The sequence below is a fragment of the Copadichromis virginalis genome, linkage group LG23, assembly GCF_057382275.1.
Source record: "Copadichromis virginalis isolate Kocher_CV1m ecotype Utaka linkage group LG23, C_Virginalis_male_GT1.1, whole genome shotgun sequence".
Lineage (NCBI taxonomy): Eukaryota > Metazoa > Chordata > Actinopteri > Cichliformes > Cichlidae > Copadichromis > Copadichromis virginalis.
This window is the reverse complement of record NC_140639.1, coordinates 13,483,297-13,508,363: the sequence shown is the minus strand read 5'-3', so window position 1 is coordinate 13,508,363 and position 25,067 is coordinate 13,483,297. Positions and strand designations below refer to the sequence as shown.

At 39.5% G+C, this 25,067-nt stretch overlaps 1 protein-coding gene across 4 annotated transcripts in view; it reads left to right on the top strand.

The window, feature by feature from the left end:
* tp63 (tumor protein p63) overlaps positions 1-25,067 on the top strand; it is a 59,928-nt gene that overhangs the window by 3,967 nt on the left and 30,894 nt on the right. For 2 of the 4 annotated variants that reach the window (XM_085449637.1, XM_085449636.1), the window contains exon 1: positions 21,680-21,889. The exons of the other annotated variants lie outside the window; for them this stretch is intronic. In XM_085449637.1, coding sequence (XP_085305763.1) covers positions 21,837-21,889 — 53 coding nt within the window. In that variant the 5' untranslated portion in view covers positions 21,680-21,836. Of the gene's footprint in view, positions 1-21,679; positions 21,890-25,067 lie in introns of those variants that run through there. 4 annotated transcript variants of the gene reach the window in all.

Genomic DNA, 25,067 nt, shown 5'->3' with positions numbered 1-25,067 from the left:
TCTTCTGGGCTATATTCTCAGCAGCATAAGGAGAATCATGTGCTAACAGCTGTCTAAATGACTCGGCTAAAGTTAGTAGCATGCTTGCTTTTTTTTGTCTGCTTCCACTTGTCTTTGCACTAGGATGATGTCGGCGTAAATGTGCAGTCATATTCGTTGTGTTCCCACTAGTGCTTTCAGGTTAATCTCGTTGAAATGACCTTAACGCCACAACACGGCAAATCTCCGTTAACGAGCTACCGCCGATCGCTCCGTGCATGGGGCTAGACGGCCAACACGTTAACGAGCTAACTGCGCTAACACACTAGTTCACACCAATGTAATTGAGCATTGCATGGCACATCCAACATACTGTTTTACTTTAGTCCATGACTCGCTTACCTTCAGGGTCATACGTCACATGAAAACCAAAATAATTCCAAACGCCAGATCTGAATGAGGTTCAATTTGCCTGTTGCAGGGAGAGCTTACTTCTGTCTCGCTAGCTTGCCCTGTGCTCTTCCTTCTGACTATGCTGTCTGTGTGGAGCGCTCAGTGGATCTGCGCTCGACAGTGCAGCCTAGGCAGAGTAGTCGAACACAGATTCACTGAGCGCTCAACACAGACAGCATCGTCAGAAGGAAAATAGTTGGGTTGCGGTCACGTGGTTCTGATGACGTGCGGAGGCAGCGCGATTTTTGAGTGGAGGGCGGAAGTAAACATGGAGGACACTGTGGAGAGTCAGGAGAGCAGCTATTGTGCAACTTTAGACCCCGTTTCTCGGGAGAGATATAAACAGATAGTTAAAAAATATATCGGACGTGATCCGTATTCTTTGAAAATGTCCGAATACACCACAGAAGTAAAGGATTTGCCTACTATCGAGGCTGTGGATATCACCAACTACTTGGTCCTCCAGACTTCTTACTACACTAGGCAGCAAATGAAAGCTTTCAAGAGTCTGGAGGCGTACAATTTTTTTGTCAGCGGGTGGGTCCACAACCTTGGAACAAAACGTCTCCGTGATGGATACAGTTTGGTGTTTGCAAGGGTGAGTGTTTGTTCTTATATTGCTTTATCTTAAACACGCTAACAGTTAGCGGTAGCGGCTTTAACATCAACAAACATGCCACATCCTTAGGACTTCGTTAGAGTGACAGTTGTTTGTTTCAAGGTAAACCATTCTCAGCGGTCTAACGAGACACCTCTGAAGACTTGGGTAATTGCAAAGGAGGATGGAGAAGTGATTGCAGCTCATTGCAATTGTATGGCAGGGTTAGTAGCCTGTTCTCCACTGTCACTAGGCTCAAATCCGGGCTCTCAGCCGTCTGTTGCATATCCAAAATCGCCTCTGCACATCGATGCTGTTCTGCCTTAAGCTTCATTCTTTTCTCTCGTTTGAGAACTGATTCCGATCTGGGTTTTCGTTCGTAGCCGAGATTGACCGTCGGAGCCCAGTCCTCCGACTCTTCGTCATCCAAAGCACTTGGGCAGCCTATAGTCCCAATCAAGTCAATATTAGACTACTAACTTAAAAGCACTAAGTAAACGAGAATTTAACGACTACCTAATGCTAATAAGTTCGTTTGCAAACATAACATTACCTCTGACGAAGTGGTCGCTGCAGACACGGGCATTGGCAGACTCTGCTCCTCCCGACTGTAAACGTAAATTTAAAATCCATTTTTTCCTACGTTTTTCGGTTAGAATTTTCCATTTTTCTCCTCTTCGTTGGGCTATTTTTGGTACCCTAAAATACCGTTTATCAGTTTCTCTGGTCGACCTACTGGAGCATCCGTAAACACAACAGGACATAGGCATTTTGCGTACTGTCTGTCTGTGATTTTGCGCTTATCTTTTTCACTTCCGACCGCCAGTCAAATTTCGCGCTTTACGTCGACGTCACGTCTACGTCAAATGAAACCTAGCTATTGATAAAATAAATTACAAATGTTGTATTGTTCGATACATATGCGTACCGAACCGAAAGCACTGTATCGAACGGTTCAATATCGATACGAATATCGTTGCACCCCTACTATCTATCTATCTATCTATCTATCTGTCTGTCTGTCTGTCTGTCTGTCTGTCTGTCTGTCTGTGTATATACACACATATATATATATACATATACATATATATATATACACATATATATATATATATATATATATATATATACACACACACACACGATTAATCGTTAGAAAATCGCGATCTTGATTCATACTTATGTGCGATCTCATTTCCAAATGACAACGATTTAAAAAAAAAAAAAAAAAAAAAAAAAAAGACGACGACGATTGTACCACATTTTGATCTGGGACAATCTGCATGAAAACAAGCGCTCACTCTTCCTGCTCAACAAATGACAAGGGCGGAGCCTTATACCACGTGATACAGAAGTTGTGCCGTGTGATGCTAAAATTAGCAGGGAAAAAACAACGGAGAGCACGTCAGGGATGACGAGAAAGTGACAGGAGAAAATCCGTCCTGGTCAACCACCCAAACATCAATAACGGGAACCTTATACAGCGCTTCCCTATACACGCCGAACTCCCGCAGGCACAAAGAAATTACGGAGGCTATCACTTATCACCTGACCAAAGATATGGCTCCCATCAACACTGTGCAAAACGAGGGATTTAGGAAAATGATCAACACCCTAGACAAACGCTACACAGTGCCGTCCCGCAACTATTTTTCTATTGTTGCACTACCTGCTCTATACACGCAGCGTCGAGCAACGGTGGAGACGGAATTTCAAGCAGTACAACATTTTGCGGCAACGACAAAATGTGAGATGTTTGTTGTTTTTATGTTTATTTATTGTTTTTATGTTCAGTCTCAACTGTTACGAAGTTGATGTGCAGTTAATAAGTGCAATAAATATTTATACTGGAAAAGAAAATCGTGAGAGAATCGTGATCTCAATTCTAAGCCAAAAAATCGTGATTCTCATTTTATGCAAAATCGTGCAGCCCTAATAGATAGATAGATAGATAGATAGATAGATATATGGAGAGAGAGAGAGAGATCATCTTTATTTGGCCAAGTTTGTACACACAAACAAGGAATTTCACTCCAACCTACTTTTCTCTCTGCATGCAAAGAAAATAAATGCTTTTTCAATAGACAAGTTAGTATATAATTAATAATGATAACTGCATACACCTTGTCTAAACTAACTAAAACACTAGAGGAAGTGTAACAAAAACTGCTTTTTGCTCTGCATCTATAAATGTTTGTGTATGTGTTTACATTTATTTCACATTCATTTATATTTTATTTTATGTTGTGGTTATTGTGATGATTAATGTTTTTCAGTATTTCCATTTCACTTCATACTCCTATGTCATATCAGTGTGAAGTTGTGTATTTTATTCCCAAAGATGAACTTTGTCAAAGTAAATGTTTGGACTGTATAATTTGGTGGTGCACTGTTATAATATAAGATGCATATAAAGTAATTAAATTGGCCATATCCTTCTCAACTACGACCCTGATGTAATGCTATAGTTGTACTTTATCTCCTCTTCCAGTTGTGGCGTGTTTTAAGGATTTTTAAAGCACTTTCAGGCGTTTTTCAGTTAGGCTTAAAGAAATAAAAAACCCCTCAGAAATACAAAACTGTTCAGCGCATCAGTGTGAAAACACACCTCACATGACCCATGTGTCAAAATAGTGTTATTATCCTCTAAGAATGTTAACCGCACTGGTCTGAGCCAGTGGCTGTTTCTGCCCCGTGGGCCTGTTTCCTCACCAAGTGGAGCAGTTTACGAGTGAGGTTAAGATGTCAGTCTCAGCCCTCCTTTATCTGTCCCCCAGCCTGACCTCCGGCACAGGAGGGAAGAATGCGAAGGCTTGACCCTAAGTGAGCACTCCGCCTCTCTCTCCCTCCTCCCCGACCCACCTCCACCCAAGCAGCAGGAGCAGCAGCCTGTGGGCTCCTCGTGTCAGCCACTGTGTCCCCAGCAACCTCCTCGCGGTTTGCAAATATGCCCTCGATATGGCTGGCATGTCGTACGCACATGTCCCAGTGGTGGGAGATAAATTTGAGAGCAAGGAGATGTCAGGCTGGCGACAGCTGTGGGCTACAATTTCACCAGATGTCTGCCGTTGCTAACCTTCAGCAGACATGAACTGGCCGCCCCCTGCACGCACTTTACATGCACAGTAAATATTTTCTCAACACGAAGCTCAAAGAAAGCGCAAACCAGAATTTGTTTGTCACAGCTCGCATAGCCAGAGCCTTCTGGGCCATGATTTATAAGACGCGCAGGCACGTACTGATGAAATGCAGCCGGTGTTTGATTTGAAGAGAATCACAGCTGGAGCTGTGACGGGAGTCTCGGTATGGATCTGTGCTCCTGGTGCTCACCGGATCACATTAGGGATGAAATTCCTGCTGGAGGGGAGTTTTGTTGTCCACTCTTCAAAAACCTGCTGGTGGCACTGTGATGCTGGATGGTGGATGAAAAGCTTCAATCTTTAGCTTAAGTAAAAGCTTGAATTCCTATTGCATATGTTAAACTCATACACAGTGAACACAGACAATTTAGTGTCATAACAGACCAACAGCCAGTTATAAATAACATCAGAATATAAACACATCACATCTCAGAGAAATGTGCAGTTAAGAATTTGATTTCCTGCTAAATCTGAAGTTCAATCTGTGTCTCCCTGTGGTCAAAATGACCCTCAGCACCACCCAGTCCTTGTCAATGAAGTCATTTTCATGTGTTCAAGCATCATAAACAGCTGAAGGAGCATGCAGCGCTAGCAGTAGATGTGGACAGATGTGGCTAACAGCTGCCTCCATAGTTCAGGTTGCACATCTTGATGCTTGCAGCAGAATCCTTACTGCTTATGCTATTTTGCTCTGTTTTACAAAGCCTAAAAACTGAGCAGTAGCTTTGGTTTGCTTAGTCTTAACCTACTAATTTCCTCACTAGCACTCGTGAATTCTGAAGGCCAACGCTGCCAAAGTGGCGATTAGGCATCAAAAATGTTTGTGTGCCTGTTTGCCTACATGCAAAAATGCTTTTTTTAAACACATTAACCATCTCAAGAATTCAGGAAGCACCTGCTGTTAAAACTGCGTCAGCTGTGTTTTCAACATCGTGTGAAAAAGAAACATCTGAATAAAATGCACACACAGGATCACAGCTGCTCAGGTCCACCTGTTAAGGTGAATGTGAATGAGTGCGATCTTGTCCCACTGTCTGTGTGTTGACACCCGATGTACTGCTGGTGTCAACACACAGATCTATACAGCTGAAAATGTAACAGTATCCCATAGGGCTGTGCGATATGACCAAAATCTCATATCCCGATATAAGAATTCTATCGTCGGATAACGATATAAATCACAGAAATGTAACAAAATCTGTAAATTCTGTGAATCTCGGGCAGCTCGACTTGCGTGAAGTGTTTCCAGCTGCGCGTCATGTAGCTGGAGTCGAGTGTTTTAACCGATGCATGAAACTATACATTTTTAGACATAAGTTGTAAAGGCCGCCGTTTTCTTTGTGAGTATTTATTACACGGCGTGCTGCGGGGAAAAGCCTGTTCTAACGTTTGAGTCTAAGGTTTATTTTTTAGCACCTGGCGGCTCTTTTTTTTTTTTAAATTCTCATCCGTAAATAATCTGCTCTTTCACATGATTCAGTTTATTTTGAAAAGTCTGAACAGGATCTTGAGCTTTATTGTGAAAGGTTTATGTGGAACATAAACAAGCGGACACGCAATGCTGTTACCGTCGTTGTTGCTAACCACAAAGCATAAAAACAGGCACTTGTCCGTCTGTAGTGTGGTTATATAAAATAAAAGAGAAAGAGAGAACTTTAAAAATTAATATAGCCACTACAGTGACCATCAAAACGATGAAAAAATATTTCCGTAAACAGTTTATTTTGCGACACCACGAAACAAACGATAGCGTAAAATGAAACGATAGACGTTTTTATATCATCATCCGATATATATCGCTATATCGAACAGCCCTAGTATCCCAACTGAATGTAAAATAGAGCATTTAAATGAATAGTTTGTACTGAGGCTTGATATTAAGGATTGCCGTTGTCCATCCTCACTTCAGTTAATAATTGATTTTTCCAAGTATGAAACACTTGGACCGTGGCAAAGACTTGATTTCGTAGAGTTGTGATGATGAATTGAGACGTGCTGTGTTTAGACTTTGATTCATGATTCATTACTTCCAGTCAGGTTTGTTCTCAGGGTTACTTTTGAATAAGCCAGCCTGTGAAGTGGAACGGGCAGCAAAGTGAAAACTAGGACCTCGGTCTCTTCAAACATAATGGAAAAATCTTTGTACAACTTTTGAAAAATAATCCAGGGCGTCCTTAGTGGCATGTTCTAAGATTATAAATTGTAAACTTTGCTAAATTAAGGTCATATAAAGATTTCAACTTAAAATTTAGCAGATCTGTTTTACTTTGATGTTCAACATGACGTTTCCTACAACTCAGAACATGAAATGAAATTTGAACCATTCTGTAATATTCTTGAAACAGTTTGTAAGCTGAAACTGAAGCAAACTGTAAGCGAGAGTACGCAATAAAAATAAACAGTTAAAAAGTAGATGAAATATTAATGCAATAACATATAAAGTTTAAATTAAATAATGCAACATTAAGATGAAATACAGAAAAAAGTACATTAAAAAATAAAATCTCTTAAAATGAAATTAAGTGCAATTAAGTGAATAACTACAGATAAATAATGTCTGTAAAGCAAATGCTTTCAGGTCTTCCAGCAGGAGGACAAAAGGTAAAAGCTGCAGTTTTAACAACCAGCAGACCTCCTGCCAGCCAGTTTATGAAGTATATACTCTGTACTGATTGACTAAAATGATGTGGAGACTTAAAAATAGAAGGACAGAACACATTACACCTATCAGCAGAGCTCTGAATGAATTGTAGTACATTAAAATGTTTTTAATTAGCAGAGAGTTACAGCAGTCGAGTTTGGCAGATAAGAAAGCAAGCATCAGTTTCCTTGAGTCACTCGTAGAGAGCGGAGGCCGTGCTTCAGTTAAATTCTGAGTCAAAGCTCATTCTTGGGTGTCTTGCTTTACGGCTTCTAAGTAAATCATTTCTGTGATGAGTATCTCTCTATGCTTTAGAACCTGTTATTATAATTTCAGCTTTATTATTGGTTGAGATGTGAAAGTTTTTGTGACACTAATATCTAAAATGCATGTCAAGTTCTGTGAGACTTCTTAAACATCATAGCTGTCATCACTGCTTTATCTGTTGTGTGCTGGGATCTTCCTGCCACCCTCACAACAGAGTACAAGCATTAAATATAAATTCATGCAGATGGAAATTCTCTTTTAAGTGTAGCAGTCCTCACTGCATTGATACGCTCAAAAATCACGCTATTGTGTTTGAATAGTGAATAAATGGGATTCAGTTGCAACGTGTGCAGTTACCCACCTAAAAAGGTCTGCATTGCGGAGATTAATCACAGATATAAATTTGTACTTTTTGTAAAACAATTTCTTTTAGTACAACAGTATTTGTATAACTCGTCTGTGAGCTCCTTAGCGAACTTCTTATGGGGGCAGGATGGGGGGAGTTCTTCAGAAAGGTGCTCTGACTGATGAGTAATCTTGCTTGTCGAGTTTCAGAGAAGTGAAAAACGTTGGTCCTGACTGTTTTATGTCATTCTATAGAGACGCTTTTAGGATGACGAAATGTCTTCAAATTAAAATGTATTCATTTTCTTTGCACATGCTGTCTTTTTGTCACTGGTGTTGCTTCTTTGTCGCTCTTTGTGCAGTGTTAAAGGTTTTTATGACTGATTATTTCCCCGGTCTCTTCAGCACGTGTAGACAGTGAGGTAAAGTTATCGTGTCAAATATCACACATTTTATAAGATGTGACAAACAATAAGTAACATAAATGTTACTTATTGTTTGATTTGAGGACATGATGATTAATAATGATGAAGAAAACACGATATTTGCCTAAAATATCAATAAGCTATGCAAAACAAACTTAATGAGCAGTTTTTGATAAGGCTTTTCTATACATGTGAGTCACTGGTGTTACCTACAGCCTCTAAGTAAGAGTAATGGCTCTGTTATCTACCTGTAAGGAAGATAACACTGGTTCTGATAAATGAAAAGAGTCGCTGGATTTACTATGAGCAAGTCTTTCTAGAACTTCAGGAAATGATATATAAAGGGAAGTTAAGTGTTTTGTTTTTTCAAAATAATAACCTTTCTGACCTAATAACAGCCTTACTTTTTTATTTTTGCCAAATTTATTTTACATCCTATATCATATATTACATTTATCACATATTTGGTAGTTATATGCATAAAATTACATTAACAGTGGTTAAAACAACACGTTTGTCATCAAAACGCTCAATACTGTGGGGACGAGCACGAGGATATGTTGTTTTATGTTCACATGGAAATAACTTAAGCCTAAAGTGTTTTTTGGGTGTAATATTTCTGTGAAAACAATCAATAGAATAACCTAGAGTACACTTTACAGAGAACAGCAGGGCAGTTGATCCTGAAATTGATGGAAAGATGGGCTGGTTCTGCAGTTCCAGAGAAAAAGCCAGGACTGGGGTGTGGGAATGTTTTTTTTTTTTTTCTCAAATACACAATGAGAGACTGCGTTGGCAGCAAGGCTGAGAGGCGTTTGTGTACCTGGCTATCGTGGGTGCTGTTATCCACATTTCAACATCTGTAGTTTTGTGATGAATCTCAAAGTAACTTAGCTTGAGTCACTGTTCCAAATAATCCCTTTTTTTCATACTGAATGAATATTCTGTCTCACAGTTTTAGCCCCTGTTAAAGCTTCCTTCTCATAAAGCCTACTTTCCTTTGTCCTTTGAGCCTGTGAGCTGCACTCACTCAACTTTGTTGGCTCTAAGTAAGGAAGCTTGACAGCCTGAAGCATCAGGTCTTTAACTTTGCATACACTTAATTTAGTTTTGAATAATGCGTTATGTTAATTTTGTACAAATTAAATTTTTATAGGCTGACATGAATCATGATAGAGAGTAAAGATAAGCATAATAGCTCATTTTTTAATACGTCAAAAGGGAGAGGCGAGATTGCATTAACAACTTGCTTCTGCAGCCCAAGGATGACAAAAAAATCTTAACAGCTTCAGTTTAACCACACAAAAGCGCTCATTATGCACAAGGTACTACAGATGCCAGCGCTTTAATCTTCCACCAAGCTAAAGTCCAGAGTTTCAAACATGACATAGATTAAATGCATTTTAAGTGTGTTTTAGTATTTTTTTAACTTGCAGATGTCAAACTGCGTTCGCTCTTTGAAATGTTGTGGTTTAGTAATGATGCTAATACACAAAGAGTCACTTGTAGCGCGTTCATGAGTATTTCACCTTCTGGAAAAAAAACTCTACTCAGTTTACAAGAAACTCACTTGATCACAGTCCATACAGCGTAGGTTAAAGGCCAGCATCACTAACAGGCCGGGTCAAACAGATTTCAGTGAAGTCGTCATTGTCGGGTGTTTTGGGGTTTTTTTTTTGTTTTGTTTTCTCCAATTGTTACTTCCATCCATCTGATTTAAAATCAGACCAAACATCTGTTTTGGAGATGTTGGCAATATTTCAGATATTTGGGGGTGAAACACTTAAAAGTATTTGGAGCACTGTCAGAATGAGATGTCCTGTTATGGAATAGTTACCCATAAATTACAAATTGCAATAAAATAAAAGCCTTATAATCTGTTTCAAACAACTGTCCATAATTTGTGCCACACCTATGGAAGAATTCATGTAAGAAAAAAGGTTCTTGGTGAAGCAGAATGACAGATTCATGCTGGAAACATTATTCTGATAACAGTCTGCTTCATAAATGACCTTACTCAATGACTGGAAGGTTAATACACTGGAGTAAAAAGTGAACTATTTTCCTTTATTAATTGCAGTAGAGTCAACTTTTTAAAAACCGTACTCGAGCACAGTAAACGTAAAGTGATTTTTCAGCACTGCAGACAGGCTGATGGCAGTAATGTCAGCATGTGGACGGAGTTTACATTCCAGCAGCATTCAGTCTGCCATGAGGCAAAAGGTACCATCATTGGCATTTCCTGTTGTACGGAGGCGTCTAGAGCTCCGACTCTGGCACACGTGCGGCCGCCGACACTCCCCGGTCACTTCGACACCATTTGAACCAACACCAGAAATGATCTAAGCTACATTTCTGTACTTCCTGGCATTGCTGAAATCTGTGCAACCGCTTTTAAAAATTGTTTTGATAAGTGGGATAGTGCGGTGTTTTGAAAGGCCTTGCATGATGAAAGATAAGCTTCTTTTCTTTGCACGATGACTCGGTGTGAGTAATAGTAACAGAAGGTGCGATGACTCCTTCTGCATGTGTGTGTCCATATGTGTTTGTGCTGTTGCCTTCACAGAGTCACCTTACAGTAAGTTTGGCACTTGAACTGTGTCCGAGTTCACTCAGCCGTTAATCTCTTTGCCATCCTCCTCTGCACTCTAAAAACAGGTCGTTCGGTTAAGTTTTGGTGGATTCATGTAGTTAAAAAAAAAAAAAAATGTTTTTTAACCTTTATTTTGGTTAACTTTTCAGAGAAAGTTGTATGTACTCTATGTATGAGATGGAGCAAGATAGGATTTTACCTGATAACAGCAGTAAATTTATAATGAATTTCATACAGAAAATCAAATGTTTTCAGCAGAATTTAATGCAAGGCATGTTGGGAAATATAAGCAAAGACGATCCCAATCTACTCTACATTATTATTCATAGCTGTAATTAATCATTTTTTCTGAAGGTACGCAGTTTTGTGGACAATGCTGAAATAGGTTTCTTACACGTCATCACATATCAATAAAATTGTATAAATCTACTGCATATAAAGAAATTATAAATGGGCTAAAAAGGCATATGCTTCTAAAATCTGGACCTGTGGATTATTTTAGAACATTGGATTTGAGAATTCCCATTAAACTAAAGTGTATTGCAATCTGAGCTCAGATAAGCTGCTGATGTCGCGAGTCTGACCTCTCTGTACTCTGCAAAGAGTTTAGTGTCTTCAAATTACTTGATTTGAAGCCTTGAACTGATGATTTTTTTTATCAATCAGTTTTGTTTTTATCTAATTTGTCAAATAAAGTCAGAAAATGCTCAAATACAAATAAACATGTGACAAAGAAAAGCTGCAAAACCGCACATTCGAAAAAGTTGAAGTGTTCAAATTTTGCATAATCATGTGATTATGAGCTCAAGTTCTAAAGGTAGTGATTTACTAATGCAGCACTGACAAATGTGTATTTAAGTTAATATTAAAAGAAATGGTTGCAGTGGAAGTGATTAAATAAATGCAGATCAGAGGTTTTCCTGCATTCAAGAAAAGGTGCCTCAGAACTTAGTGTTTTTACAGTGTATCAGCACAGAACACCTGAGGGTGTTAAACCGTGTGTGTGTGTGTGTTGCAACTGAGCACAGTCACTTGGCCATGACGGGATGGGGTGGGGCTGAAAAGGAGCAATCTGGCATTTGAAGATTACATGGAAAAGCTGACTGATGACATATTCATCACAGTTTCCAGTCTTCCATTTTTTCCTCCCTCCTAACAAAAACCAGGTGAATAATGTGTTCTTAAACACAAAAATGTGTATCGTGTAGCACCCAAAACAGCAGTGGACGCACACTTGTTTAAACTTACCTTCAGCTCGATGCGTTTGCTTTACAAGTGAAAGCTCAAGGATTTGTCATCACGTTGGGTTTTTTCTCTCTGGCTAGGTAAGAGTGACAGGGCTCTGGGATATGTTGGACGCCTGTCAGGATTGCACACATTTCACAGAGTTTATGTGCTTTATGTAGCAGTAACCGTCTGCGCTGTAGGAGCTGAGTGAGGAGAGAGCCCGATTGCAGAAGCTGAATGGGATCTGCAGGCCCCTGAGGCTCAACAAACCTGTCCTGCAACCTCCTCAGCCAGCCCTCTGTGGTCTTAAGAACAGATTTGTTTTTCAGACCTGTTATTTTCCTGCTTGGTTAATGCTGACTTCTTGTATTACAAACTGAAAACAAACAGAGAAGGCAGCTACAGTGGATTTCATGCAGACACGGCAACACAATTAGTGCTCCTTCTTAACCTCCTACACCCTGATTGGTCACAGTAATTGTGGCTTTGTGCCATTGTTGGCAAAGAGATATTTTCCTAGGAGTTTTACCATCTTCTTGTTTGGTATTACCAGATGAAAGCTTACTCTTTTGCTGTTGCAAATATGAGTAATTAAAGAAAAAAAAAATCAGATTCGCTTGTTTTGTTTAGCTGTGTTTAAGCAAAAATAATAGAAAACTGGAAATTATGTTTTGCTTCCACTCTTTTCAGTTTAATAGTGGTACTGTAGAAACAAAGTGGGCCATTCCTGTATTTTCAGTATATCATGTTACTCCACGCTCTTAAAAGATCAGGGCCTCCTGGTTACGTCTCATTAATCAGTGGAAAGTGCAAAGCGTCTAAAAACATTTTGTCTTGTTTTTTTTTTGTTGTTGTTGTTTTTTGGACTGTTTAAAACCCGCACACACTGGAATGGGACCAGTAAACAAAACTACCATCGTCTATGGGGAGCAGTCAATGTTATGCAACATCTTCATTCAAAACAGTGACTCAGAATTTACCGTGTCCGCTGGTACAGTGTGTTGTCACACTTGCAGTGAGTAAGGTCGTATGTTGAGCAATGACGAGTTGTAGTGGATTAAAAAATAAGTTTGATCACACAACTTTACAATAACAAGAATGACATTCAACTCTGTCTTTTAGTTTATACGTTATTAAACAAAAACTTCAAAGATCTTTTGTTTTATACATTGTCACGCTGTGTTTTGTTTTTGTTTTTTTTTAATCTCAGGTTACGTTTCTGAGATGGTTTTAAAGACCCCCAGAGATCTTCATGGCTGGGTTCATCACTGATTGGTTAAATGTACGGTTACATTAATAACCTGCATTGTTTTGTCAAAATCGCTCCAGACACCACTTACCAGTAGCCAGAATTCTAGATCAGATATATATGGGGGAGCAAGGTAATGAAGCGCTACTTATATCTACTCATAAGTAGCAGTGGTAGTGAATTCCAATTTCTGGAACTCTAGACAGAGATGCAGCTTGCAGCAAACTAAATGCTAACTTAAGCACGCTCACAGTAGCGAAGCTAAAGTCAATTTTATTTATATAGCACGTTTAAAAGAACAGCTGTTGACCAAGGTGCTGTACGTTTAAGATTATCAAATGATATAAAAACATAGGAAGACATAATAAAAGTTAAGAAAAAGAATCATAAAATTAGAAGATTTGAGTAAGAAATAAGACAAATAAAAGTAGTACAAAGTCATTCTGATTTAAAAGCCAAGGAGTGTGCCAATTTAAAAGATCAGAAGCTAGCATGTTGGTGTTTAGTATTTACCTTGTCTGTCACATACTGTGTAGTGGACTTTACAATGAGTTTTAAGCCACTTTGTAGTGTCCTCCAAACTTATATTGTGTATTAATATATTATAGTCTATACAGTGCAATAAGAGTGCCTGCCTCACAAAAAACAGTACAGCAGTGTGAAAATGATGGGTCACTTCCCAAATATTTTATAGCATCATACATTATGTTAATGAAAAAAGTAAAGAAAGACAGCAGTGCAGCACACCATGAACTGGAGTTATTTTCTATTTAAGAATGTGAGAAATTGGCTGTATTTATTTATCTAGCCAACACCGATCGTCCTGTTTACACTACGTGACTGCAGTGACATTGCACTAAGAAAATAAACTAAGAAGTTAATTCTGTGTGCTGCAAAATGTATTTGGTTGCATGGCTCTGATCTCAGACCTTGCCGACAACATGAAAGGAAGAACTGGGACGAAGGTGGGTTGCAAAGTGACAAATGACCAACAACTGTAGGCAATGATTACAAAATACAACCGGAAGTTACCTGACATATCCCAAACCATGACCCAGGAATAGGTTTTAAACCAGTGGTAACCTCTGGAGCTGAAAAATCTGCTGTTCCTCCAGTGACCACATGCTGGCCCTAGAAGTGATGCAATCTGCACATCTTCAGCTCATAACATGATAACAGCCAGGTACAAAAACCTCATGGTGCTTTATACTGTGAGGTAAACACCCCACAATAATCGAGAGAATACCCTGACAACCAAAAGATCCCCAATGAGCAGTCACTTGGTAATAGTGAGAAGAAAAAACTACCTTTCAACAGGAAAAATGTCCGGCAGGTCTTTGTGTTATGATTTTTTTTTTCTTTATAAGAAGTTTGATTTTGAGTTGAAAGGTTTTGTAAACAAAAGGTTAAATGACCTTAAAATTTTTTTGCACTGTGTGTAAAAGCCTGCTAAGTGACTCAGACTCCACTTATGTGATGTGAAGCTGAAGGTCAACGCTGACTCCGCTGATTAACAGACGCCACTTATGAACTTATCAGATGTTCAGATCCGTTCTCCTTGATCAGCATCTGTATCCTGAGCGCTCTGCAATACATCACCTGCTGCGAAGGCTCTTTGCTGCCCTGGCATGATTTGGCAGCAGTTCGATACATCGTGTACGGCTATAGCAAGAGTAAGACGAGAAGAAGAAGAGCTGGGCTCTGCATGTCTGTTTCGCACAAGCTCGTACGACCATGCCATGACACCTTAACACATGTACAATTGCAAACCCTCTCACTGCCAGAGATTGACGTGACGTTATCTCGCTGGAACCTGGCATACCTGACACTGAAAACATTCCCTTCCCACTACCTCCTGCTGTCTGGGATCAACTTTCATATGTGGTCATAGCAGTGTAAGTTCTGTAAGCCTATCAATTAGCAAAGAGGATTACACGGTTCTTCACTCGGGCTGACCTCATGTCAGCAAAAGAAGAATGAAAAACTAATAAAAAATCAAGGTCATTGTTGAATGGCGAGCTCCGTGGTGTTTTACTGACTGTGACTCATGGAAGGAATTTAACAGTGAAGTCAACACTGACAGAAGCAGGGCTGTGCCGTACACTCTCTGCTGAATTATCTGAATACTTGAGCCACAAAAATGACAAAATGAGAAATCACCTATAAAAAAAAAACCCCAAGATGTCCCAGTTTTTTTGGTGTACATAGTTTTTTACGACGTGATGAATGAGATGCACAGCATGTTAAACGTGTAATTGTTTGATGGTTTGGTATGTTACAGACAAACTATATCCATCCACTCATCAGAGTCTCGAAGAAATGCCTCTGAAATATCCACTTTCATTTAAGCGTCTCAGAACGTCGACAGCGTGTTTTATTTTTAAAGTGTATCCGGTGACAAAGGACACTTTAACCCCTCACTTAGATTACATGTGGACGGGTGGAAGCATCATTATGTTCTACCATACATGCTTTTTAATAGGTTGAGGGCCAGACCAATCACACTTGTCAACCTGTTGCCAGGATACCGGCGGTGTGGTTGCTAAACACCGGTCCACAACTTTTACATCATGGGCTATATTTCTGAAAGTTAGAGTATGAAAGTGTATTATATTACCTTACAGAAGTGCTGAAGCAGGTCCCGGCAGCACCTGCTCGTCCAGTGTAAAATATCATCACCCCGCTGCTCCTGAGGACGGACAATTTCCTCATTTAATTCCTGCTCTCAATTGAGGAGACGATCGCCATCTAATCCTCAAAAATGGTCTGCGCTGGAATGATTAGTGAGGCAGAGGAGCATGTTTAGAAGCAGGAAGCACCCTGTAATTCATCTCTGCGATAATGGTTCGGTTACATTTTATCTTTAGTTTGCTAATCATTAACCGCTTTTATTTTAATGTACTTCTTGAATGTCACATTATAACAAGATTATTTGTGTAATTAGGCTGTAAGTCTCACTGTCAGCTTACTGCTACCAGTGTTTCTGCTCCTTTCTCCACTGTAAATGTAAAATTATTAGCACGGCTCTGTGCTAACAGCGCACCATGTGTGATGGTAACTGACTTCAAACGGCAGCAAAGACAGGTTTAGTGTTGGATTAGCTGTGATTGATGGTTTGTGGTTCACTGGTTGTCTGCCTCTCAGATCTGGGACCGGTTGTTGGAGAGCTTTGATTGTGTTTACCAGAAGTGCTCTGCGCCAGTCGGTGAAGGGATTCAGTCCCCTGGGAAAAAAAACAAAGCGATCCAGTCGTACTCGTCTGAACTGGAGCTGGTTCTAATCCACAGTTTCATGTTTTTGTTTAGTCTTCAGTCCCTTGTGGCCTGCTGCTTATCCATGTCTCTAAACTGTACATAAAGTACTGTTTGAGGAATCGCTGTGTGAAATGTGTCAGTCCCATTGCAAGTACTATTTATTTATACCTCCTGCATTGAGCGTTAATAAATGAACAATTGCAATTTAAGCAGGGATTTAGCTGCAAACAGTAAACCTCCACCGTGACGTATTTATATGTAAACAAAACAACAAAATGGACTCATTAGTCACATGTTCCTTCACTTTAAGAAGACTTCTAGGCATGTTTATACTTTCTGGGAGAAAAATGGATTTTAATAAGATCCAGTAAACCTGATGTCAGACAGTTTTGACAGTTTTTTGTTGCTCTTTAACGCACAGCTTACTTTCATTTTCACTCACTGTTTGTTTTTAGGAAAGATTGAGTATGGGTTAGGAAAAGGCCATATTTTGGAATAAAATACACAGCATGCTTGAAGTAAACCCCAACAACAGTGAGATTAAATCATGTGGCTGTGAGTAAATTTAGATCAACTGGGATATTAAATCAATGACCAAAGAAATCATATGTATTGTGTCCCTTAAATGAGGGGAAAAAAAAAAAAAAAAAAAAAAAAAAAAAAAAAAAATATATATATATATATATATATATATATATATATATATAAGTTAAATGCATGCTGAAACATGCACAAACATTAGCTATGTTTCTTCAGAGAGACTCATGCTACCTTTCAAGTGCACTGTTTGCTAAAAGTTAATGATGGCTACTTCACACAAATGTTATTTGAACAATCTTACAGAAAATTATAAATGATCATAGTGGCTTTTTTTTCGTTCTATAGCAGATCTCAGCTAACGGGAAACTGCTTTTGACAACACCTCCAATCTCTTCAGCGACTTAGCACGGACGCCGTAGATCTGTTACATCGGTAATTACGATACCTCTGAAATTGCTATTCTCGGTATGCAGTTTCCCTGGTTTGTTTAACTTAGGAATCACATTTACTTGTTCTACCTTTACCTGCATGTTAGTGGTGTGTTTTGGTTTTTGTTTTGCCTCAACATACTAGTTAAACATTTAACTAGAGGGATGCTCTTTGCATCATCAAACAGATAAACGAAAACTTCTGGAATCTGCCTTGGTTTGAAAAATGAATGCCACTTTAACCGCAACAGCATTAAGAGTTCATTTCTCAGATATCCCTTCTTTACATTTCAACTCATCAGTCTGAGCATAACAAACATTTAACAAACAAATCTGGATTCCAGCTAAAAGCAGTCATACTGGATGTATTTTTCAACTCTGGCTCACTGTCTTTCAGTTGCCGCAGGCAAGGTTGATTTTCCCAACGTGGCAACAACATGATCTCAGGTGTAAAAGTCACTGTGACAAAAGACGCATAAAGAAAAACTTGAATCATATCGTGGGAAAGCATCAATAATTGTCTGGGAGTCTGAATATTACTACAAATGAATCAGTGATTCAATAGAAATACAGGTTCTGTGGGTCACATGGGAAAGCTGGAGGCAGTTCACGGCTGTTTATCTTTTTTGTCGTTATGGAAGTACAGGACTGGTTGTCTGAGTGTCAAAATATTCCACCCTCCAGGAAGTGAATTTATGCTGGGAATGTTTTGATTCGTTTTCTTGTTTACTACGTTTTTCATCCCTTCCCTCAACGGTTCTTCACACTGCCCGAACACAAGACTTCCCTATAGAGGTGACAGGAACAATGCCAAGTTGCTGGGCAGTTTAGTGCATAGGCTGTAAATTAGCGCTTCTCAGACACTGCATCGGACACTGGTAGTTTTGACTCATCTGGATTTCCCCTGCATTAGTCACCAACTAGAATATACACACAGACGCACACAAGTATGCCCACATAACCCCCACACGGCGTGAGAGTGATTGGCCTCAGCCTGGTGTGTGTGACTGACACTGATAATGCAGCACTCCACAGTGCAGCGAGCGTCGCTGCTACCTCATCAGCTGCTCCACCAACTGCTCGTTGGCATCCTGTATGTAAACTCCTGACATTAATAAGGCTGTGTGAACCGGGTATATAATGCCTTCAGCACGATGAACACACCAGAATGAATTAAGCACACCGATCACTCAGGCTGGTTGCCATTTTTGGCTTGATCTGCAGATACAATTGCAGATTAATGCGGGATTAACGCTCTCTAACCAGAGGCCTGTGAGAATAATAACCACTTTAGACATATGTGCTCTCCCACTGATGACAGTACCAGAGATGTCCCTGACGTAGCTGCTAACCCATAAACACACACATACATCTCAAATGAAGTAATAGTGGCTCGGTGACTGGTTTCCAGTGCCTGGGCCTTAGAGTAATTAATGATGTAAGGGTTTCGTGTGTCAGTGTAAATATCAGATTTAATGATATCTTGAGGTCAGTTTGTCCTTGTTGTGCTGGGAGGTGGTCAAAGCTGCAGTGTGTGTGTGTGTGTTAGGTTTAGAGAGGCTTGTTGCTTAAATAACCTAATAATCACCATGGGATTTTACAAGTGGGTTTTTACGATAGTCGTGTTTATGTGAGCTGTGATTGGTTGTCATTTTTCAGCTGGGAACCATGTTTCACAGAGCAACCCAACAACGGTCGCTGGTATTTCCAGCAGTGACCTTGGGGGAATAGTTGCTCATACTTTCGCACGGTCGTTGGGTGTGACTCATTTCAGACTTTCACGTCTCTAAAAATTTCATAAAAATTGGCAGCTTGTGGACTTTTTTAAACCAAATTAGGACTCAATGTCATTCTAAAACTATGAGCAGTTAAGCCTAGCTTTACTCATTTTAGAAATCGGATCAGCAGACAAGCAGCAGAACGGCGGATCCTCTCAATGATTCGGTCATATCACAACACGGTCTCACATTTGATCATTTGGTGTTCACATCCGTTGGTGGTTTTTTGTAGAAGATCGTGCACAATGTAGCGCCACAACTAAGCGCAGTGTTTGTTGCTGGCTCTGATGAGGCACTGGGGTTAAATTTCCATCTAAAATTATTTTTCAGCTTGTTTTCAGCTTCTTCTTTTTTTTTATTATTATTATTTTTGAAGAAGTGGCTGAAAGTCACAGCTCAGTCACATCTGATGTAACTTAGTGTGTGAGTGAGTTGCGCATATTGTTCTTTTATTTGCTTTCTGCTTGTGAACTTATGTTTTTCGGGTGTTTCTTGTTTACCCGCTTTTGTGGCAGGTTTAGATGTGAGCATCATTAGGAGCCTCCAAGGCTACACGTGAAAGTGTATTTATGTCGTGTCATTCATGTAGCGTTCATAAACTACACCCATAAATTGAAGTTTACGTTTTTTTACTCGTTCAAAATATGAAATGCAGTTAAGGAAAATATTAATAAGTATGTGTCAAAGCTTAGGTAAGTTAAACCCAACTTTAAAAATTACACTCCTGGTGATTTACCGTTGGGGAAGCCCAAAACCTCCTTTGCTGGTGCGAGTTCTTTGTTACACACAGGAAATACCCTAAATATCCCGAATGTTAACACTGTCGTTTTAGGTATTTACCCCAGTTTGCACCTCAAAGACAACAACAGAAGTCAGGATAGGTAAACCTAATATATAGAATTAAAACTGTCACTTGGAAATGGCAGTGCTGCTCATCCACTGTCTCTTAGCTGGTTGCTCCAGACCGAAGTACATCAACACAGTTTGGATGGATTAGCAAGAAATGGTGTCTGGAAAGTCACTGGTCCATGACAGAGTAAGGCCATTTTGACAGCTATGAAATGTTTTGAAATATTGTTAATATGAGTGAATTATTTAATTGTTTTCATAGCTGCTAAACTTGCGATCGCTCTGTTTTCATCGATGTGAAGCGAGTGTTGTAGTTGCTTCCGTGAGTGCGTTGATGTCTTCGTGCTTTCCAGTTTTTTTGTGACCACGCTGATTCATCAGCTCAGACCCTACACTGCAATGCATGTGTATTTTAGGTTTACGCCAAGCTTGCAGCAGTATAAAAGGAGTGGCTAATGGCAATCATGCAACTATTTATACAGGTGCACCTGTTCAGCCTTTCTAGGGTTGATGGGGCTCTTTTCCATAAACTAGTCAGTACAAAACAATACATAGCCTACAGTAGAATAAAAAAAATACTTCTTGGCTGTTCATTGAATTTGTCACATTTAGAAAGAGATGGTCATTCAGGCTTCAAAAGACTGGAGTGGGAGATTCATGAGTGGATATTTATTGGCGGGATTGTAATGTGACCAATTCTGGGTTTGTTTTTACAATAAACCACAAAATGTGGTCCTGAATGCTTGGGTTCAAGGTAGTTACAGGTCTCTCAGAAGTCCAGTTACCTTCAACTCAAATGCCCTGGATGACTGAGAAAGCACACAGTCCGTCACCAAAATGTGACATGCATCACAAAAGCGTACGGGTTTACTTGATGAGTGGACTGTCCAGATGTTCTTTACACTGAGAAGCAAACAAAGAGGGTGCTTCATTCATTACGAACTCAGCCGAGTGTGAAAATGCTGATATGAAACCTTCCAATACAGTATGTTAAAAATAGCGGCCGTGTGTCCACAGTGTCTCGTCACCAGGTTGGCACACAGTATCCGCTGTATCAGTGCCGTGTCTCACAGGTGCACCGCGGGCAGAGAGAGGCTCTATATCTTTATTAAAAGTACAAGAGAGCAGCATAAAGGTTTGTGTTCCCTGGATACACCACATCTATTTATTATCATTCCTCCTGCGGTGACCCTTCCTTTTATTTTAGCATACTGATTCATCTGCTGTTCATCTCTGAAAACCACACAACACCTCTAGGTTTACATTGCCATACTGCTTGGCTAAGAGGGTGGTTGAATTGGAAGTATGTGCCAGGATGTGGCACGATTTCAGCGTTTGCCTAAATATGAGTTTATGTAGGCTACTGTAATGATGAAGTATTTTTATCTGGTGTCTGTTTAGGTTTAAAGGGGATTCTCATTTTTAGTTTTTTCACGAGAACAGTCAGTTCTTGACCTAAGAGTTTGTTTCACTTCCTTAAAATTGCTGAATCGGCACACAGTGAACAGTTGCTGCTATTTGGGGCGCGTTTGTGGAAATATTCAGCGCGCCCGAAACCCTCTCAGTATTCGCTGAGAAGCGTGACGCAACAGACGTGCTCTCGGGCCGCAAAATCCGCTCGGGAGTCTGGGTGGAAATATCAGAACAAGGCCAGAGACATAGATGGAGGAGTGGGGTGTAAGTGGGGAGCTTTTCAGGATAGTGGCTTCCTGGCGTGTGGGTGTTTGTGTGTTGGGGTCAAATGTAGTTGCTTGATATCTATATCCTAGCAACTGAGAGTGAGTGATATCTTGTACAGCTGGAGCAGGGGATTGGTCAGAAAGAAGGCACAAGCCCCGCCTATTTTGGGTAGCCTAAGAAAAAATACCTAAATTCAAAACATCTCTCAAACTTTCTGCACTCTGCACTGTACCCTCCGGCACTTTAATCCAGGCCTGGTTGTGTTTTTAACTGTATTTTTTTTTTTATTGTACTTTAATTGATTCTCATAGCTCAAACACAGCTATTGATCCATTTATGACAAGCTGATCATTCTGAAGCTTTCAGCAAAGTGAACTCTGGCATGACAACATGAATTCACCTTACACAGCTGTGCAGTATTACCCTGAGTTTCCCTTTCGGCGGTAAGTACCTAAAGGTTGTTGAAATTGATGACCTATACTCACACGTACTTATAGGGTAGACTGTATTGAGGTCATGTTTTTTTGCCTAATTAGTTAAACAATATGTGTTGCGTGGATTCGAAGTGTAGCTATACTCCTTCATAATGAGCCTTACATTAAGTTTAAAAGAATGATGTAGGACTTGCTGGCTGGGAATCTCCCTGCTCCTGTTTGACCCGCGCTGCAGTTCACGCTGTCTGGAGGTCCAAAACGGCCTGAGAACAGTTGTGTCTGCCTGGATCCTCAGCTGCTGCTGCTTGGTCCTGATATATTTATAAGGGCAGCATACTTATGGCAGCAATGCATGTGTAAAGGGCAATCAGGGCTGAAGGCAGGCAGATTACATGACATCTGGAGGTCCTCTTCTGGAGATTTTTGAACCTCAATGGGAGTGCATGTGCTAGTACTGTAGCTCTATAGGCTTTGATAATTGCACATGTTTTGCACCAAAACTACCTACATGAGTGTTTCTTCTCTCATTCTAAAATATTTAAATTCTTTAAATTCTTTGCAGATTGGATGTGTTCTGTGTGCTTTTTGCCCCTTTAAATTTACCATCACAGCACTCTTGTAGTTGAGTTTAACAGTTACATTTGTAATTTTTTTTTTTAGTTTTTCTGTTTTGCTTGATGACATTTTTGATCGTTCTGGCTGTGGCACAAATTTGAAAACAATGTAACTGTTTTTGAAAAGGGATGAAAAGTATCTTCCTTGGCCTGTAAATCCCTCCACCTGTCTTGTATCCTTTGCCTTCTACGCCTTACCTTCCCTCTTGCACCAGATGATCAAAATAAAAGGAGGAGAAACTCTGGGGCTTTCTATTGTTTTTCACTCGTGTCCCTTTTCCAGCCTCGGCTGACGGATGAGGGGGAGAAGGTCTTAGGCCTTTGAAAAGTGATTAATAATGACACTGGAGAAGGACCCCGATCGGCTGGGCTGTTTGTTTTGATTGCATTTTCATCGGTCGGTGTGCACAACCTGCCAAGAGACAATAGCCATCCCTGTTTAGTGCTGACCTCTGCCCCAGTCTCGTCTGGAGGCGCTGCACTGTGTTTAAGTGGATGCTGAACAGCCTTTGCCTCGGGCTAACCGAAAACCTCTCAGAGTAACCAGACACCCAAACGCAGACAAAATGCAGCCAGAAAAGGGACAAAGCCCATCTTGAAACTTCGTTAATAAAATAAAACTGCTTTGAAATGATGATGAAAAAAGATAGAATATTGCATTTATGTGGTATGCATTTGAACGTGGACATGTGTGCCTTATTACAACAATGAAAATTATTTTCTTAAGCACAAAGTAGTGCAGGACATCAGCAGGGTTAGGCTGCAGATCTTCTATTTTATTCTTCCATTAAACTGTTTTAGTGTATTTATAGGCTTGGATGGCTGTACACGCAGAACCTGATAAACAGCTTTAGTTCTGGATGCTGACTGGTGATCAGACAATACCAAGAAGCAAAGCTCAAAAGTCTTTTGGACAAGTTAATGGGATGTCAGTTAAACTAGTTCTTCTGTATTTTAAAAGAAAATTAAAGAATGAAATGGAGTTAATGTGAGGCACAGGTCACATGGATGACCACACCTAAATCCTTTCTCCTTGAACACAGATGACAACTCACCTGCTCTACCTGCCATTTACCTGTTTTTTTTGTTTTTTTAAAAAGTCATCCTTTGTGATTTTTTTTCCCCCTCTTTGGCACGTTTCCTTCAAACTCCTCGTGTGCTCTTGTGCAGGCAGCTAAGCCACCAGGTTTTGATTTGTGTACTGCTGTAAATGCTTTCCTACAAAAGCATGTTGGCACTGTTCAAAGTAAAAAAAATAATAAAAATAAATCAATCACTATTTTGACATCTACTCTGAAGAGATACTTCTGTGATTTGGATGTATTCATAACAAAGCAACATGTTGATAAGGATGAAGAGATGGCTTTTATGAATCAGTAAGCCCTAACATAATGGATCAATTCAAGAATATCACAATTTATTTTACTATTATTCTTTACAAATTATTTATTTATTTATTTTTTGCTCTTTAATCTTCAGTGCTTCTGAAGAAACCGTATAAAATCCTGAATTTAAATGTATGGGATGATGTTGCAATTGCAAAAATAGTAGAAAAAAATAAGCATTTAAAACCTTATTCTGGGGCAAATTCTGCATTTTTAAAGCAGTTTATATTATATTATGAATTACTGTGAAAAATATTAATAACTCGGATGTCGATGTCACATGTTTTCTGTTGGCTGTACAACAATATGCACAAATAAGTTGATAAATTTTTTTTTAATTCGTAGATTTAAAAAACAAATAAATCTTGGCATCTATCTGTTGTCAGTTTAATTCCTTCTGTGACTTAATGCTTAGTCTTTAGCAGGAATGAGTTCTTAAGCAAAGGTACTAACAGCATATTGTCAAATAATGCCTTAAAAATTTGTTATGGAAGTACTGAAGGTATTTAGTGTTATACTTTTACACGTTTTATCCTTAGACTGTTAGTCTGGATGAACTGAAAGGATTTTACACTGTAATTGCAAACATGGATTTATTGGTACCTTCATTATGGCCATAGATGAATCTTTAGAAAGTCTTTATGCTCTTTATCTGGCGATCTTTAAACATTTAGCCTGCACAAAATTGATGTGACACAACAGATAAACAATCGCTGCCATCAGTAAATGTCATCTTAGTGTCTGTAGGCTGACGGCAGTCAACGAGGTGCACTCTTAGATATTCTTACTCATGCATTCATGTAAAAGGAGGATATCTGTGTTGCAGTTGGTTTGGGTGGGGCTTATTGCGTACAAGTTTGTAGCAGTTTTCATTTTCATTTTTACATTAACGAAACGTTAATGTAACATCACATTTGCTCTCAAACATTTTCAACAGCTGCCAATTTGAGAGTGTACAGCTGTAAACCACTGGTCAGTTTGAGTTCTGCAAAACTCATATTTTAGGTTTTTGTTAAAAATCAAATGCATTCGATTTGCGGTGAACTTATTTTGTAAATGTGCTAGGTTGCACTCACATGTGAGTAGTTGACAATATTTAGCCAGTCAGAGAGAGATATACAGTATGCTTTATTCTTTTTAACATTCATATCTTTAAAAAATATATATTTATATTTTCATTACAATTTA